Source organism: Dryobates pubescens, chromosome Z, assembly GCF_014839835.1.
Source record: "Dryobates pubescens isolate bDryPub1 chromosome Z, bDryPub1.pri, whole genome shotgun sequence".
In the NCBI taxonomy this organism is placed as follows: Eukaryota; Metazoa; Chordata; class Aves; order Piciformes; family Picidae; genus Dryobates; species Dryobates pubescens.
In genome coordinates, this window is record NC_071657.1 from 137,704,497 (window position 1) to 137,722,037 (window position 17,541).

General features: G+C 48.0%; 1 protein-coding gene across 3 annotated transcripts in view; it reads left to right on the forward strand.

Annotated features, from left to right (window-relative positions):
- Positions 1 to 567: 567 nt before the first annotated feature.
- Positions 568 to 17,541, forward strand: part of RAB3IP (RAB3A interacting protein) — a 33,845-nt gene continuing 16,871 nt past the window's right edge. For 2 of the 3 annotated variants that reach the window (XM_054178953.1, XM_054178954.1), the window contains exons 1-3: positions 568 to 677; positions 13,821 to 14,096; positions 15,329 to 15,590. In XM_054178953.1, coding sequence (XP_054034928.1) covers positions 13,846 to 14,096; positions 15,329 to 15,590 — 513 coding nt within the window. In that variant the 5' untranslated portion in view covers positions 568 to 677; positions 13,821 to 13,845. Of the gene's footprint in view, positions 678 to 13,820; positions 14,097 to 15,328; positions 15,591 to 17,541 lie in introns of those variants that run through there. The other variant, XM_009906395.2, reaches the window with a different exon arrangement.

The following is a 17,541-nucleotide window of genomic DNA, read 5'->3' on the forward strand; positions in this document are numbered from 1 at the left end:
AATGCACTGCTGGACAGCAGTTGTGCCTTGTGCTGTGCCAGGACGTTTCCAGCCATGCCCTAAAGAAATGATCTGCCTGCATTTTGCAGTGTCTGCCACAGGCCGCCCTGGCACTGCTTGGAGCAGGGGGGTTCTGCCCTTCACACACAGATGGCACCTGTGCAACACATCTGCTTTCCCTCAGCCTCAGGCCTCCTCTTGCCAGACCTTCCGGCCTCTGACATCCCGACTGGCAGCATGGCCGAGTGTCAGAATGGTGACGGAAACGTCTCCCCGATACTGTCCCTCATAGGTATTTTGGGTCACCGACGGGTGCGGGCAGACAGCGAGGCCCAGGCACCACCACCGACAGGAAGCTGTTCTGCCCAGCCCTGCACCTCGGCTTCTGGGGTGGGACCTGGCCTCCGCGGCCAGGCGCTCCTTCCTCCGCACCCCGGGAGGCCCCAGCGGACCCCGGGAGGCCCCAGCGGACCCCGGCGCGCAGCGCGCACCCACCGCGGGCCGGCTACGCCAACCCCCGCTAGGGGGCGGTGGCGGGGGTCGCGCACATCTGCCCCCCACCCTCTGCGGGCGGTGCGCCTGCGGGGCGCATGCGCGGCGGCTGCCCGGCGCCCCGCCCCCACAGGTTGAGCGAGGGGACGCGGTGCGGCGGCAGCCGCTCGGACTGGGCTCGGCAGGTACGTGGCAGGGGCGCTGCGCGGCCTCGGCTCTGCTGGAGAGAGGGGGGCGTCCGTCCGTCCTGTCCGCCGGCGGAGCCCCGCTAGCGCCGCAGCACCTGCCTGGTGCCGCGCTCCCGGGAGCCCTTGCCCGGCCCGGCGGGCGGAGCCGGCGCCACCTGGGAGGGTTACCCCTTGCCGGGGCGCGGTGGCCGGGCGCGGGGGTGGTCTTCCCCGCGGCGAAGCCATCGCCCTCCCGCTGTGGCCGTCTTAGCTTCAGGGAGTGGGAATCTTGCGTTCCCTCCACCCCCCACCAAGGAATACGGCGGTGGCAGGTGGCGGCCCGGGCCGTGCCTCTGTGGCCGTCTGCGGCGAGGAGGAGCCGCCGGCCCGGGCGCCCTCGGCCCCGTCGAGGTTTGCGAGGGCGCGGAGCGGGCAGCCGGTGGCCGGGATGTGCGTGGCCCCAAACGCGGTCGAAGGCAGAAGTGGCAAAAAGTAGTTCTCAGCGATCAGCCCTGGCCGTGTCGGGCGCACCTGCCCCGGGAGAGCCGGCTGCGGACAAAGGCGTCGCACGCCCGGAGCTGCTGGCTGCGGAGCGGCCGTCCTCCCCTCGGGGCTGCCTGCGTGGGGGCCGCTCTGACGAGGGGTAGGGCGTCCAGGCGAGGACTGAAATGAGGAGTAGGGGGGCTTGTGAGAAGTGTGTGCTGAAGTCTCCTCCGCTCACAAACCTCTCGTCCGGCAGGTGCGGCGGCAGAGGAGGGGCGCAGGGCCGCTGGGGGGGTTCACAGACTTCGCCCTCGACAGCCGGGCCCGGGGCGACGGTGCCGAGGGGTGCCAGAACCTGCGCGGCTGGAGACCGGAGGGGAGTGTTGCTTTGTGGGACTGTGGAGCTGTGCTCGCCTGTAGCTTTAAAGGTCTTCGAGCAATATTAATACTAGGTCGGCGATAAATAGTCTTGTGAGCTCAAGTATTTTAAGTAGCAGGAGATTTCAGTTAATCCCAATTTCGTCATGCAGTTACGTTAGAGAGTAAGGCTGGGGAAGGAAATTCTGTTTACAAGTTGATTGCAAGTGATGAGCAGTGCAGAAATTTGTGCTGCCGAAGTGCTGATGCTCGACTCGGCAGGACTCTGGAAGCAGGAGAACACACCGGGTGGCCAAAACCTTGGTGATACAGGGCTTAGAACCGTAGAATTGTTAGGGTTGGAAGGGACCTCAAGGACCTGAATGCTTGCCTTGCTGAGGGGAAAAAAAAGCAACAGTGTCTTCATCAGTTTGAGAGCATCGTCCGTTTTGTTTGTGGATGGTGCACTAAGATTTCTTACACGGCTTGATTTGTTTGCTGTGTGCATTTCTAAGCATGTTCTTAGGAAGTCTCACAGAGTCACAGAAACATTCAGGTTGGACAAGACCCTCAGGATCACCAAGTCGAGTCTCCAGACCAGTAGTCTGGCTAGCTAAACTAATTAACCTTCCGCAGACTTGCCACAACCGTGAAATTATCAGCTGCACTTTTCAAGCAGATGGAAGGTTATTCACTCTAGGAGCATGTAGTGGCAGCTACCATCTGTTCAGATATTTGTCAGTAAAATATGGGGCAAAACCTGAGGTCTTCCTCCTTTTAATATTTTTATTGTCTTTTTCAAATTGTAGATCTGCTTAATGAGTTCTGGGAAGGGTTAAAGTTAGGCCTCCTGTGTTTGTGTCTTGGCAGTCATTCATCTGCTGTGCTTGGTTAACCTTACCTAGTGAGCAAAGGAGGATAAATAATTTACCACTCTCATTATGCTTTTAATAAATAACAAATGGGAGTGCACCTCACAGCTGTGACTGAAATATCTGTCTTGTGACACTGGGTTTAAAAGGGGAATTTTCCTTTTTTTCTAGAGGAAGAACAGTCACAAGAAGCCTTTTGATTATAGACTGCAGCTATCTTCATAGCTTTGTATTGACTTGCTTTAAAATTCATGTGAAATGCCAGGTTCAGGCTGGAGGTGAGGAGGAAGTTCATCACCATGAGAGTGAAGCCCTGGAATGGGTTGTCCAGGGAGGTGGTTGGGGCCCCGTCCCTGGAGGTATTTAAGCCCAGGCTGGATGAGGCTCTGACCAGCCTGATCTGGTGTGGGGTGTCCCTGCCCATGGCAGGAGGGTTGGAACTGGATGATCCTTGTGGTCCCTTCCAACCCTGACTGATACTATGATACTATGAGCTGGTGTCTCACTGCTTTGCTTGTGTTTATGGGTATCCACAGAAAAGGATTATGCACTTCAGATTTTTGGGGTTTTTAAGACCATTTTTAATATGGCATTTAAATTTTTTGTCTTAATGTAGCTTAACTAAGGCCTCTGTTAGGCAGCTGCACACTAAACATTTTTTTTCAGGAATGGAGGAAAGGTTTCTCTAATAAGTTGCATTTACAGATATGTTTAGAAAGCTTTTGCATATCATGGAAACTGTGCTTGTTCTTTCTTCAGTTTACTAACTGAATATTTTCAGTGTTAACTGAGAAATGAGAAGGGCCTTCAGGTCCAAGGATGCTTCCTTGGGTTAAAACTGCCTGGATGGCCAGGCCCAATGAGTGGTAGCAAATGGAGTTAAATCCAGTTGGTGGTCAGTCACAAGTGGTGTTCCTTAGGGCTCTATGTTGGGTCCAGTCTTGTTTAATGTCTTTATCCATGGGGTTCACCCTCACTGAGTCTGCAGGTGACACTAAATTGGGTGGCAGTGCTGAGCTGCTTGAAGGTCAGATCTGCAGAGGGGCCTGGACAGGCTGGATCTATGGACTGAGGTCAGCTGAATGAGGTTTAACAAGGCCAAGTGCCAGGTCCTGCACTTGGGTCACCACAGCCCCATGCAATGCTAGAGGCTTGGGGCAGAGTGGCTGGAAAGCTGCCTGGCAGAAAAGGACCTGGGGGTGCTGGTTGACAGCCATCTGAGCATGAGCCAACAATATGCTCAGGTGGCCAAGGAGGCCAACAGCATCCTGGCCTGGATCAAAAATACTGTGAGCAGCAGCAGGAGGAAAGAGATCATGCTCTTGTACTCAGCACTGGTGAGGCTGCACCTCGAATACCGTGTTCAGCTTTGAGCCCTGCACTACAAGAAGGACACTGAGGTGCTGGAGCACATCCAGGCAATGGCAGTGAGGCTGGTGAAGGGCCTGGAGAAAAAAGTCTTTCGAGGAGTGGCTGAGGGAACTGAGGTTGTTTAGCCTGGAAAAGAGGAGCCTGAAGGGAGACTTTATTGCTCTCTACCTGAAAGGAAGTTGTAGTGAGGCAGGGATCAGTCTCTTCTCCCTAGTATCAAATAATGGAATCACAGAATTGTCAGGGTTGGAAGGGACCTCCAGGATCATCTAGTTCCAGCTGCCCACCATGGGCAGGGACACCAGGAAGAGGAAGTGGCCTCAAATTGTGCCAGGAAAGGTTTAGATTGGATACCAGGGAAAAAATCTTTACTGAAAGAGTGGTCAGGTGTTGGAATAGGCTGCCCTGGGATGTGGTGTTGTCACTGTCCCTGGAGGTTGTGGTGGTGGTTTAAGAAACATGTAAACGCGGCACTTTGGGACATGGTTTAATGGCCATGGTGTTGTTAAGTCGACAGTTGGACTTGATGATCTTGGAGGTCTTTTCCACCCAAAGCAATTCTATTATTCTAAGTCTTGGCACTGTGGTCAGTGTTAAACCTGAGAGGGAGCTGTGAAGCTTTCCAAGATAAGGCAGAGCAGTGCTGTGTCTTGAAAAGAGCAAAGTGTTTGTAGTTAAATTCACTTGGTTCAGAGAGTCTTTGTGAGCTGAGCAGCATTCATTGAGCATTTGTTTACAACAAGAGTTTGCAGTACTCTACCTTGCAAAGTGCTGATTTTACTTCCCAGTAAGAAGTGTACTATTTACCAGACTCTCAAACATGTTTATTTATAGATTTCACAAGCACTTCATAAATATAGGTCGTTGAATCTCATGTGCTTCTTGATTCTGTGAAGAGAGCCACTTGCTGCCTGCACCTGTATCTTTCTAGTTGAAGATAGCTCTGTAATAAAGTTAAAAAAACAAAAAAAGTTTAAATAATCAGTTCAGGAAAATCAAAAATCTGACTCCCCTGAGCCTCCTCTTCTCCAGGCTAAGCAACCCCAGCTCCCTCAGCCTCTCCTCCCAGGGCTGTGCTCCAGACCCCTCCCCAGCTTTGTTGCCCTTCTCTGGACACCTTCCAGCATCTCAACATCTTCCCTAAACTGAGGAGCCCAGAGCTGGACACAGGACTCAAGGTGTGGCCTAACCAGTGCTGAGTGCAGGGCAGAATGACTTCCCTGCCCACACTGTTCCTGATGCAGGCCAGGATGCCATTGGCCTTCTTGGCCACCTGGACACACTGCTGGTTCATATTCAGCTGCTGTCACCCAGCACCCCCAGGTCCCTTTCTGCCTGGCTGCTCTCAGCCACTCTGTCCCCAGCCTGTAGCACTGCCTGGGGTTGCTGTGGCCAATGTGTAGAACCTGGCACTTGGATGTGTTCAATCTCATGTCCTTGGATTTTGCCCATCTGTCCAGCCTGGCAAGGTCCCTCTGCAGAGCTCTCCTGCCCCCAGCTTGGTGTCATCCAAACCCAGGGGACTTCTCCTATGGGTAAATACCTGTGAGGGACCTCTGCCCCTGGGCACCATTTACCTGTCCCCAGGGGAAGACAATTTCTCACCTTTGTCTTTTCCTGTTCAAACCTCTGCTGATGGAGGTGGGGGGAAGGGGGGTTTGGAGCACCCTGTGACAAGTACCATATTTAAGCTTGCTTGAATTCTCTGGCTAAGCTTGAATACAAAATAATTCAAGTAAAAAAGCTCAACTATGCACCAAACCTCTTTGTCCCATGCTAACATCTGATGAGTATTTGTAATTGAATTGGTTGTGAACTTTACATTTCAGTTTGCATGTGCCTTAGACCAATTTCACTATTGAAACAGCCTGTTTGCATCTGATAGGAATGGAGTACTTAACTGCACTATTTCTTTAAAAGGCATTAGTCCACTTCTTTAATTCCCTGCTGAGCTGTTTAGAGCTTAAAATGTATTACATTCCACACTGTATAATGCCAAATATTCCAAAGCTCTTATTTTATTCCTAAACCCACTGAGAAGATTGCAGGCCAGTTGGTGGGCTGGTGCCAGTCCCTTGAGAAACTGCTGCAAGTAATCCACTTTCTGTCCTCTCCCAAATTACCTGAAGCAGATGTTGGAGTCTAGCAAGTGAAATCCTTGACACTTCCTTCATTACATTTTTGTGAAGATTAAAACACTGTAGCTCTAGGCACCTATACAGAATCACAGAAAACATCCAGTTGGAAGGGATCTCAAAGCTCATCCAGTCCAACCTTCAACCCAGTTTGGGGTCAGTCCTAAAGCATGTCCCTAAGGCCCAGCTCCACAGGCTGCTTAAACACCTCCAGGGATGGTGACTCCAGCACTGCCCTGGGCAGAGCATTCCAATGGCTGAGAGCCCTCTCTGGGAAGAAATATTCCCTAGCATCCAGTCTGAACTTCCTCTGGTGCAGCTTGAAACTATTTCCTCTGGTCCTGTTGCTTGACACCAAGGAGAAGAGGCTGCCCCCTCCTCGCTCTAACCTCCTTTCAGGGAGCTGTGGAGAGCAGTGAGGTCTCCTCTCAGCTTCCTCTTCTCCAGCCTGAACACCCCCAGCTCCCTCAGGTGCTCCTTGCAGGCCATATGCTCCAGGCCCTTCTCCAGCCTTGTTGCTTTTCTTTGAATCATAGAATCAATAAGGTTGGAAAAGACCTCAAAGATTATCAAGTCCAACCTGTCACCCAACACCTCCTGACAACTAAACCATGGCTCCAAGTGCCACATCCAGTCCCTTTTTTGAACACCTCCAGGGATGGTGACTCCACCACCTCCCTGGGCAGCACATTCCATTGCCTAACAACTCTCTCTGTGAAGAACTTCCTCCTCACCTCCAGCCTAAACTTCCCCTGGTGCAGTTTGGACCTACCTGCTCCAGCCCCTCAGTGTCCTTCCTGTGTTGAGGGGCCCAGAACTGAACACAGTACTTGAGCTGTGGCCTCAGCAGTGCTGAGCACAGGGGGATGATCTCCTCCCAGTTCCTGCTGGCCACCCTGTTTCTCATCCAAGCCAGGATGCCATTGGCATTGTAGGCCAGCAGGGTAAATACTAACTAGAATTTCCTTTGCTTCAAGGTGTCCACAAGCAGTAACATTTTTCTTCTATGACTTTTTGTTTTGTTCACTGGAGCAGCTGACCCTTCTTTTGTGATGTGATGTGATGTGATGCTCCTTATTATTAAAGCTAAAAATTGTTATTCTTTTTATTGTTATTTTTTTCCCCCCAAAGAGAATAAACCACACTAAACCTCTGCTTTTCAGGGGGTTTTGTAGTATTTAGTTATTGACTGCTTTGATTCAAACGAGAAGCTGAGCCCCTCTTAGAGGAGAATTAGGTGAAGCAATTTGATTTGACTGCTGTTGAAAACATCCATAGTTCTTGATTCCTGTTAGACTGACCACTGTTACACTGATCTCTTTGTAGTGGGATGATGAAGGGATTGGAGCACATGCCCTGTGAGAGGAGGCTGAGAGCCCTGGGGCTTTTTAGTCTGAAGAAGGGAAGACTGAGAGGGGATTTAATAAATGTTTATATATATCTGAGGGCTGGGGGTCAGGAGGGAGGGGACAGGCTCTGCTCAGTTGCATCCTGTGATAGGACAAGGGCTAATGGATATAAACTACAGCACAGGAGGTTCCACCTCACCATGAGGGTCCTACAGCCCTGGAGCAGGCTGCCCAGAGAGGTTGTGGAGTCTCCTTCTGTGGAGCCTTTCCAGCCCTGTCTGGATGTGTTCCTGTGTGACCTGTGCTGGATTCTATGCTCCTGCTCTGGCAGGGGGGGCTTGGACTGAAAGATGTCCAGAGGCAGTGTGCCCAAATGGCCAAGAAGGCCAATGGCATCCTGGCATGCATCAAGAATAGTGGGGGCAGCAGGAGCAGGGAAGTCTTTCTGCCCTGGACTCTGCACTGGTTAGGCCACACCTTGAGTCCTGTGTCCAGTTCTGGGCCCCCTCAGTTTAAGAAGGACATTGAGACTCTTGAAGGTGTCCAGAGAAGGGCAGCGAGGCTGTGGAGGGGTCTGGAGCACAGCCCTGTGAGGAGAGGCTGAGGGAGCTGGGGTTGCTTAGCCTGGAGAGGAAGAGGCTCCGGGGCAACCTCATTGCTGTCTAAAACTCCCTGAAGGGAGGCTGTAGCCAGGAGGGGGCTGGTCTCTTCTGCCAGGCAAGCAGCACCAGAACAAGAGGACACAGTCTCAAGCTGTGCCAGGGAAGGTTTAGGCTGGAGGTGAGGAGAAAGTTCTTCACTGAGAGAGTTGTTAGCCATTGGAATGTGCTGCCCAGGGAGGTGGTGGAGTCACCCTCCCTGGAGGTGTTCAAGAGGGGACTGGACATGGCACTTGGTGCCATGGTTTAGTCATGAAGTCTGTGCTGACAGGTTGGACTTGGTGATCTTTGAGGTCTTTTCCAGCCTTGGTGATTCTGTGATTCTGTTCCTTCCAGCCTCTAACATCCTGTGAGCCTGTGTGCATACAACAGCAGATTTGAGCATTGTTTCATCATGATGTTATGTGGGTAATGAGCAATGCAGGTGTAGCAGTGGGGAGGTAATGAAAACCTGCAACATTTTGCCAGCTTCCACCAAATTTGCAGTATTTCCAGATGGAGGTGTGACAAAATCACTTTATTTTGTTGTTTCATCCTGATTTACTACATTATTTGAATTTTGCACATCATTTCCTGTGTGACCTGCTCCAGTTGATCCTGCTCTGGCAGGGGGAATTGGACTAGATGATCTGTTGAGTTCCCTTCCAAGCCCTGATGTTCTGTGATCCAAATGGCATCCTATCAACTCAGACAACGATAACCACTTACTGGGTAGGTGCTGATGCTACTTCAACCTTTCACCATATTACCATATGGTGGGAAAAGTATTAAGGAAATCCTGAAATGTCAGGGTATCAGCTTTTCTTGGCAGTAGCAGAATTACTACTGAAGAGTGCTGTGTCAACACTGCTTCTCTTTACACATTGTCAGCTTGCCTCCTAGTAAAGCTCTCTGCTTACCGTGCGCTCCACGGGCTGGAGCCATCCTCACTGTCAGTACAGGCTGGGGGAAGAGGGGATAGAAAGCAGCCCTGGGGAAGAGGACCTGGGGCTGCTGATGGATGAGAGGCTGGACAGGAGCAGGCAGTGTGAGCTTGCAGCACAGAAGGTCAATGGCAGCCTGGGCTGCATCAAAAGATGTGTGGCCAGCAGAGCCAGAGAGGTGATTCTGCCACTGTGCTGTGCTCTGGTGAGACCTCACCTGGAGTACTGTGTACAGCCCTGGAGCCCTCAGTATAGAAAGGTCATGGACCTGATGGGGAGGGTTCAGAGGAGGGTAACAAAAATGATCAGAGGGTTGGAGCACCTCTTCTACAAGGACAGGCAGAGAGAGACATTGATCAGATCCCCTCTCAGCCTTCTCTTCTCCAGACTCAACAGTCCCAGGGCTCTCAGTCTCTCTTCACAGAGGAGATGCTCAAATCCCCTAATCATCTGCATGGCTCTCAGTTGGACTCTCTCCAGTAGAACCCAGTCTCTCTTGAACTGGGGAGCCCAGAGCTGATATTTAATATGGGCTTCTTGGTCCTGCATGGGTGCTGTGCCCGGCTTCTGCCTGCTCACTGCTAAGTGAGAATTAATGCTAGGAAGGAAAAGAGTTGTGAATGGGAAGTGTTTTACACAGATGGTGTGCTTCTGAGTGCCCATTTGACAGGCTCTGGGAAGAGTTTAGCTGAGGGACTTTATTTTCAGCTCCTCCAGGAATAACTTGTATAAGTTTTTTACTTACTGTATCAGAAAGAGCTTGGGTTCTGATAATTGAGAATTTCTTTCTTTTGTGTGTGTATGTGTTGATATTTAATGTATAAGCAGAATGATAATTCACAGATTCCATCATCTTCCTAGTTTGGGCATTTTATTTTGGTCTTAACTGTTAAAAACACTTGAGGCTATAGGCAGCTTAGGTGGCAAGGCTGTAGGGAAGGAGTTAAGTGGAACGTTTCTCACTGGAGTAGGAGCAGGTAGTTAGAATAGAAAGTTTGTTGGTAATTATCTCTTTTACAAGTATCTGCTTCTCACAGATTAATTTGATGGTTTGGAGAGAGAGAGCTGCAAATGCATTTAAGCATGTGGATGGTAATAAGTAGACTTCTGATCCGTTTTCTCCATGTGAGCCAGCACCACTTTCTGCACTTCATAATGTAGCTGAATTTATGTGAATTAGCTTAAAGATATGGAATGCAGGCATCTCTGAGCCTGTGGTTTACTTGATAAACTAGCCTAAGTTCTCCCCCTCTACTCTGCTCTGGTGAGACCTCAACTGGAGCACTGTGTCCAATTCTGGAGCCTCTGTTCCAGGAAGGATCTGGAGGTGCTGGAAGGTGTCCAGAGAAGGGCCATGAGGATGAGCAGAGGGCTGGAGCTGCTCTGCTGTGAGGACAGACTGAGGGAGTTGGGGTTGTTCAGTGTGGGGAAGAGAAGGCTCTGAGGAGACCTCATTGTGGCCTTCCAGTATCTGAAAGGGGCTACAAGAAAGCTGGGGAGGGACTTCTGAGGGTGTCAGGGAGGGATAGGACTGGGGGGGATGGAGCAAAACTAGAAATGGGTAGATTGGATGTTAGGAAGAAGTTGTTCCCCATGAGGGTGGTGAGAGCCTGGCACAGGTTGCCCAGGGAGGTGGTGGAAGCCTCATCCCTGGAGGTGTTTGCAGCCAGGCTGGATGTGGCTCTGGGCAACCTGCTGCAGTGTGAGGTGTCCCTGGCCATGGCAGGGGGGTTGGAACTGGCTGATCCTGGAGGTCCCTTCCAACCCTGACAACTGTGTGATTCTGTGAGAAGGCTTACTGGTGGTCGAGAAAGAGGAGAGAGTGGGAACAACAGAAGCGAATGCCTTTGTAGATGTGAGCCTGACTCTGAGCCTGCCAAGATGGATGTCTTTTTCAGCTGGGCTGATGGAGTTTAAATGGCTGCTTTGGTGTGTGGGGTTTTTTTTTCCAAGCTGCCAGTATTTTAGCTCGTTGAAAGTGAAACCATGACATGCAGTAGTTGCACTGTAGAGCTGAAAACACTTGTGAAATTCAACCTTGAAGAAATGTCCTCTAGCACCATCCGTGCCTCCATTTTCATTTGTTGGGTCAACAGGTTTTTATCCTCATGTAGAGCATGTAACTAGAATACTTAAGATAGTCAAGAAGGACTTACAGGGAAAACAAACAAGAATATTTTTCAGTCTGAAACTTGAAAAGGAGCTCTTCACCCCTGTGTTACAGTGGAAAATGCTAAAGCACAAAACTGTGACTGTGTGTTTCTGGTGTAACAGAAACTGCTGTTAGCAGTTCAAAAGAAACCAAACTGATGCCTAAAGATGAAAAGAAGACCAGAAAGCAAACCCAGAAACAACCCCCAATGCCAAACAACAACCAAAAACCTCTCATCCCTTTTTATTCATAGAAAGTCATTTTTATCCCTTAAATCTGGACAGTTTCTCAGAGGTGGTTGATTTTTTTTCACAGAGTCAAAGAATTGTCAGGGCTGGAAGGGACCTCAAGGATCAGCCAGTCCCAACCCCCCTGCCATGGCCAGGGACACCTCACACTGCAGCAGGTTGCTCACAGCCACATCCAGCCTGGCTGCAAACACCTCCAGGGATGAGGCTTCCACCACCTCCCTGGGCAACCTGTGCCAGGCTCTCACCACCCTCATGGGGAGCAACTTCTTCCTAACATCTAACCTAAATCTCCCCTCCTCTAGGTTGGATCTAAGCAGATTTCTCTGTGAAATGCAAAGTGTTTCATGTAGATACTGCACTTCATTTTTTGTGCATGTTAAGTACCTTTGTGAAGCCTTAAGTTTCACTCTTCTTTATTCATATAGCAGGGAAAATGCTTTTTTTTGCAGTGAATATTCACTGCTAAGCAACTGCTTCATAAAGTTGTCCATACTACTTCCAACTTACAGTGTTGTATCATGGGAAGATTTTTGTGGTCTCTGATAAACTGCTGGAAAACTGTGTCCAGAGAAGGGCCACAAGGACAATCAGAGAGTTGGAGCTTCTCTGCTATGAGGCCTGGCTGAGAGAGTTGGGGTTGTTCAGTCTGGAGAAGAGAAGGCTCCAAGGAGACCTTATTGTGGCTTTCCAGTGTCTAAAGGAGGCTACAAGAAAGCAGGGTAGGGACTTTTGAGGGTCTCAGGGAGTGATAGGAATGGAGAGAATGGATCCAAGCTAGAGGAGGGGAGATTTAGATTGGATGTTAGGAAGAAGTTCTTCCCCACCAGGGTGGTGAGAGACCGGAACAGGTTGCCCAGGGAGGTGGTGAAAGCCTCATGCCTGGAAGTATTTAAGGCTAGGCTGGATAGACTCACAGAATCAATAAGGTTGGAAAAGACCTCAAGGATCATCAAGTCCAACCTGTCACCCAAGACCTCATGGCTATTAAACCATGGCACCAAGTGCCATGTCCAGTGTGGCTCTGGGCAACTTGATCTAGTGTGAGGTGTCCTTGCCCATGGCAGGGGGTTTGGAACTAGATGATCCTTGAGGTCCCTTCCAACCCTGAATATTCTGTGGTTCTGTGAAAACAGCTTTCTCTTGGGGCTTGAAAAAACCCATGTATTGTACTTGTTTTCTCTTGATCCATTGAAAACCAAATGTGATTTAAAAAAATAAAGAAAGATACTGTCAGTTGAGTTGCTAATTCCTAGTACTCTTTTCCCTGTAATATATTTTTGGTGTGATACTTATTCAGGGTTTTCATCATCATTTAATCATGTGTCGTATTAACTAGACATCCTCATACTTCATGAGAAGTCTTATGGACAGATTCTGTGTTTTCAGTCTACTCTTACAAGATCAGATGTGTAATTCATCTGAAATCACTATGGACTATAAATTACTTGAAGGCTGACTGATTTCTGGCTCTAGATTATTTGCTTAATTGAAGTTAGAAGTGGAAGCTTTAGATTTGGCTATTCATTCTTCTTCTTACCAGTGCCCAGGTCTTCCCCTCTTCCACGAGTGTCATCTGTTTGTGTTTTGATACAAACCAGCTCAAGGCTGTATTCAAGATGACTTTGCTTTTTGATAGTAGAATGTGTTTCAGGATGGATATTAGGGTTGGTCTCTTCTCTCAAGCAACCAACACCAGAAAAAGAGGACACAGTCTCAAGCTGTGCCAGGGGAAGTTTAGGCTGGAGGTGAGGAGAAAGTTCTTCACTGAGAGAGTTGTTAGGCATTGGAATGTGCTGCCCAGGGAGGTGGTGGAGTCACCCTCCCTGGAGGTGTTCAAGAGGGGATTGGACGTGGCACTTGGTGCCATGGTTTAATCGTGAGGTCTGTGCTGACAGGTTGGACTTGATGATCTTTGAGGTCTCTTCCAACCTTGGTGATTCTGTGAAATGTTTCTTTCTGTGTTCTGGATTTCATCATCCCATTTACATGTGGAGTCTCCTATTGAATCTGCTGGACTCAGCAGTCCAGTGTATGCTAAAAACATATTTGGTAGTCAAAGTTAATACTTTGGCAAGATTTATCCAGGGTTTCCATTATAGCATGAAATATTCTGGATACATTTGTCTGAGTGCTTTTTTGAAATGGAAATAGTTGTCAGATGGGATGAAATACTTCCCTGTGAAGAGAGACTGAGATCCCTGGGGCAGTTTAGTCTGGAGAAGAGAAGGCTGAGAGAGGTCTCATCAGTGTGTATCAATATCTGAGGGGTGGGGGTCAAGTGGAGGGGGCCAAGATCTTCCCAGTGGTGCACAGGAATAAGCTAAGGAACAATGGCTTCAAGCTTGAACAATGATTTCACCTCAACATGAGGAGACACTTTATGGTGAGGGTGCCAGAGCCCTGGAGCAGGCTGCCCAGAGAGGTTGTGGAGTCTCCTCTGGAACCTTTCCAACCCCACCTGGATGCATTCCTGTGTGGACTCCCCTGGGTGATGCTGCTCTGGCAGGAGGGTTGGACTGGATGATCTCTGGAGGTCCATTCTAACCCCTAATGTACTGTGGTACTGTGATTTCCTGCTTGCATTCTGACAATGTGATTATTTAATTCAGGGTTTCATATGATGAGGTTTTTATTATGGCCAGTGACCCCTTGGAAGGCTTTCATGAAGTGAACCTTGCTTCGCCTACCACCCCAGATCTGCTTGGAGTGAAGGAGCCGGGGACTCAGGAACAAACTACCTCACCTAGCGTTATCTACAGACCACATCCTTCTGTTGTGTCCTCCACACCCATCCAGCCCAATGCTTTAAACGTGTCTGACCTTCCCACACAACCTGTTTATTCATCTCCCAGGCAGCTGAACTGTGCAGAAGCATCAGGTGTCAGGTAAGCTCCCCCTGTGTCCCCTGATGGAAATTGCTGCTTTGTTGCATGTAAAAACTGTTTGTGAGTGATACTGAAAACATATCTTCACTGAAGGGATTTTGTAAGGCTAAATGATGCCCATAATGGCACATTCAACACCACTACAGGTAAGTTCCCTGTGTCCCCTGGTGGAGATTGCTGGTTTGCTGCATGTCAAAACTCTTTGTAAGTGATAATAAAAACATATCCTCACTAAAGTGATCTGCAAGTGATATTAAAAACATATCTTCAGTAAAGGAATCTGTAAGTGATAGTAAAGATAGATCTTCAGTAAAGGGATTTGTAAGTGATATTAAAGATAGCTCTTCAGTAAAGGGATTTGTAAGTGATATTAAAGATAGATCTTCAGTAAAAGGATTTGTAAGTGATAGTTAAACCATATCCTCACTAAAGGAATTTTGTAAGGCTAAATGGTGTCCATAATGGAACCTTCCAACACTGCTGCAGGTAAGTTCCCTTTGTCCCCTGATGGAGATTGCTGGTTTGCTGCATGTAAAAACTGTTTGTGAGTAGTATTAAAAACATTTCCTCACTAAAGTAGTTTGTAAGTCATATTTAAACCATATCTTCACTCCAGTAATTTTGTAAGGCTAAATGGTGTCCATAACGGCACGTTCAACACCACTACAGGTGAGTTCCCTGTGTCCCCTGATGGAAGTTGCTGATTTGCTGCATGTAAAAACTTTGTAAGTGATACTAAAAACATATCTTCACTAAATTAATTTGTAAGTGATAGTTAAACCATCTCTTCACTCCAGTAATTTTGTAAGGCTAAATGGTGTCCATAACGGCACATTCAACACCACTACAGGTGAGTTCCCTGTGTCCCCTGATGGAAATTGCTGGTTTGCTGCATGTAAAAACTTTGTAAGTGATACTAAAAACATATCTTCACTAAAGTAATTTGTAAGTGATAGTTAAACCATCTCTTCACTCCAGTAATTTTGTAAGGCTAAATGGTGTCCATAATGGCACCTCCCAACACTGCTACAGGTAAGTTCCCTGTGCCCCCGATGGAGATTGCTGGTTTGTTGCATGTGACAGTAAAAACACCTCCTCACTAAAGTAATGTTGTAAGGCTAAATGGTGTCCATAATGGCACGTTCCAACCCCTCTGCTGCCATTTCTCAAGTGTTTCTTCTGTGATGTGTTGTGTAAATTGAAGACTAAAAGCTGTGTCCCTCTCTTTGCAGCATCAATGTTACCGACGCAGTGCTGTGTTCTACCTCTGGACCCCAGGCTGGGTCGTTCAATCACAATCATTCCAGGAAGGAGAGCAATAACGTAGAGAGAGAGTTTTTGCAGGGTGCTACAGTAGCAGATGTTGCTGAAGGAAATGAAGATATTTTTGGGTTGAGTGCAGACAGTTTATCTCACTTACGGAGCCCATCTGTACTGGAAATACGAGAAAAGGGCTACGAACGCTTGAAAGAGGAGCTTGCAAAGGCTCAGAGGGTAAGGCCTGTTGTCTTGTCTCCTCCTGCTTTCTCTCTCTTTCTCTCTCTCCAGAGTGGTTTTAATGTTGCAGAATGATAGATGGGCCAGAAGGTGCAGTCTGAGCCTACTGATGCCTTACAGGATTGGTTTATGTAAAGTTTTCTGCACGTGTGCAGCGCTGATGTCTTAGAACCGTTCCTTGAGAATGCTGCCCTTGGAAAGCTCTTGCTGCAGTAGGTGGTTAAAGAGGCTTTTTTTCCTTTGAAAAGCTGATCCTTCCTTTGTTTTGCTATTTGAGAACAGGGGTGATTTTTTTCCCCCCTCTCAGTCCATGGTTCCTGTGTAAGTTTTATAGATGCTGCTGATAGACCTCTCGAACCTTTTCCTCCCAGAACATAAAAGCGTAGCAGGTGTCACGGAATATAGAGATGCTTTAGAGCCAGGGGTACTTCTGGTGCTTCATGAGGGAATGCCTGCATAGAAAGGAAGCAATAAAGATGTCACTGGTGTCCTTTACTTAGAGTTATTGTTACACCACCCTTCCAATTGAACGTGGATACATTTGGAGAGGCTGTGGCTCAGTTCATTAATATTTGTAAAGCGCTTTGTCTTGTTTGGATGGATGGTGCTATATAAATGCAAAGCCATTGTTTCTCATTCTAACATCCCTCTGTGCTAGAACTTGTGCAGTAGACTTTTTGTGCTCTTTGTCTTTGTGCTCTTTCCCTCTCCTCTCCGTGGTTCCACCCCTGTGTAGATTCGAGCTCTCTCTCACCTTGGTTGAACTTGTTTGCTTTCCTGGTCGTTGCATCATCTTGTCCAATGTAGTCATCATCTCTGTCATAGTTACATTTGTGCTTGTCAATGTGACTCTTAGATATGGACTCTATTGTTCTGTTGTTCTGTTGCTGAGTGGTTGCTTCCTTTGCTGATGTGTTCAATTGCTTGGCATTTGAACACCGAAAGGAGACATTAAGGTGAGCCAAGTTTGAGGACCTTGCCATGCCAGTGTATAATCCTAGTGATTAAAATTGGAACCTTAGGATCTAAGAACAAATTAAAGTTTAAACTTAGAAAAGCTCTTCCAGCTCCTGACAACATACCAAAGCACAGCTAACAGGCTGGAAAACCACAGCTTGGTTCTGCTACTGTTACCTCGGCATTATCTGAATATCTCATGCCAAGGTACCTCTCTCTCTCAGAGATTTAAATGCTTTCTATTTCACTCTGAAAATTAATTAAGCTGGTTTTAAAGGAAATAGCATTAGGGCTGCTAGGACATACTAGCTGCATGCTCTGCATTTTCAGACCCTTGGGGTCTTAACAAAACCAGATCAGCACTGACCTGAGGCTGCTGACATCGAAGTTCTTGCTAATTCTCAACCCAACAGGGTAATCTTACCAGTGTTATACTAAATTTGCACTGCTTAGTAACAGAGGAATCATAGCAGGAGTGTTTACAGACTGTGCAACAGCAAACCCTATTCCTTCTGTAGCATCTGCTCTCTTTGACTTCCTGTCTAGCCTTTTCTAGCCCTAATTGATCTCTGATTGCTTTCTTCCAAAAGTCAGGACTGTCTGCATAGAGCTATACATGCTCTGCAGTATTCAGTATGTCTTGCAGTCTTTCAGACTTCTAAGGATACTAATTTTGTTAATAAGTGCTTGATTTAAAACCTTGTAGGGATACAGTGAATAGGTAGTGCCTGTGTACAGCTGCCTGGGTGGGGTTTTTTTTTGCAGAATGGTTTTAAATTCTCTGCAAGTCTCTGTGCTGTCTATCAGGAACAGGGAGAAAGATGAGAGTTGGAAATAGCACTTGAATTTTGTGAGCTCACTGAACCTGGAAACCTTGCAGATGACAAGCTTTCCAGGAGTAGACAAAGTAAACACAGATTTGCTCTTTCACTTCTCACTTGTTCTGAATTTCATACCCAAATTGTATGCTGCTGTTATATATAGGTGGCTC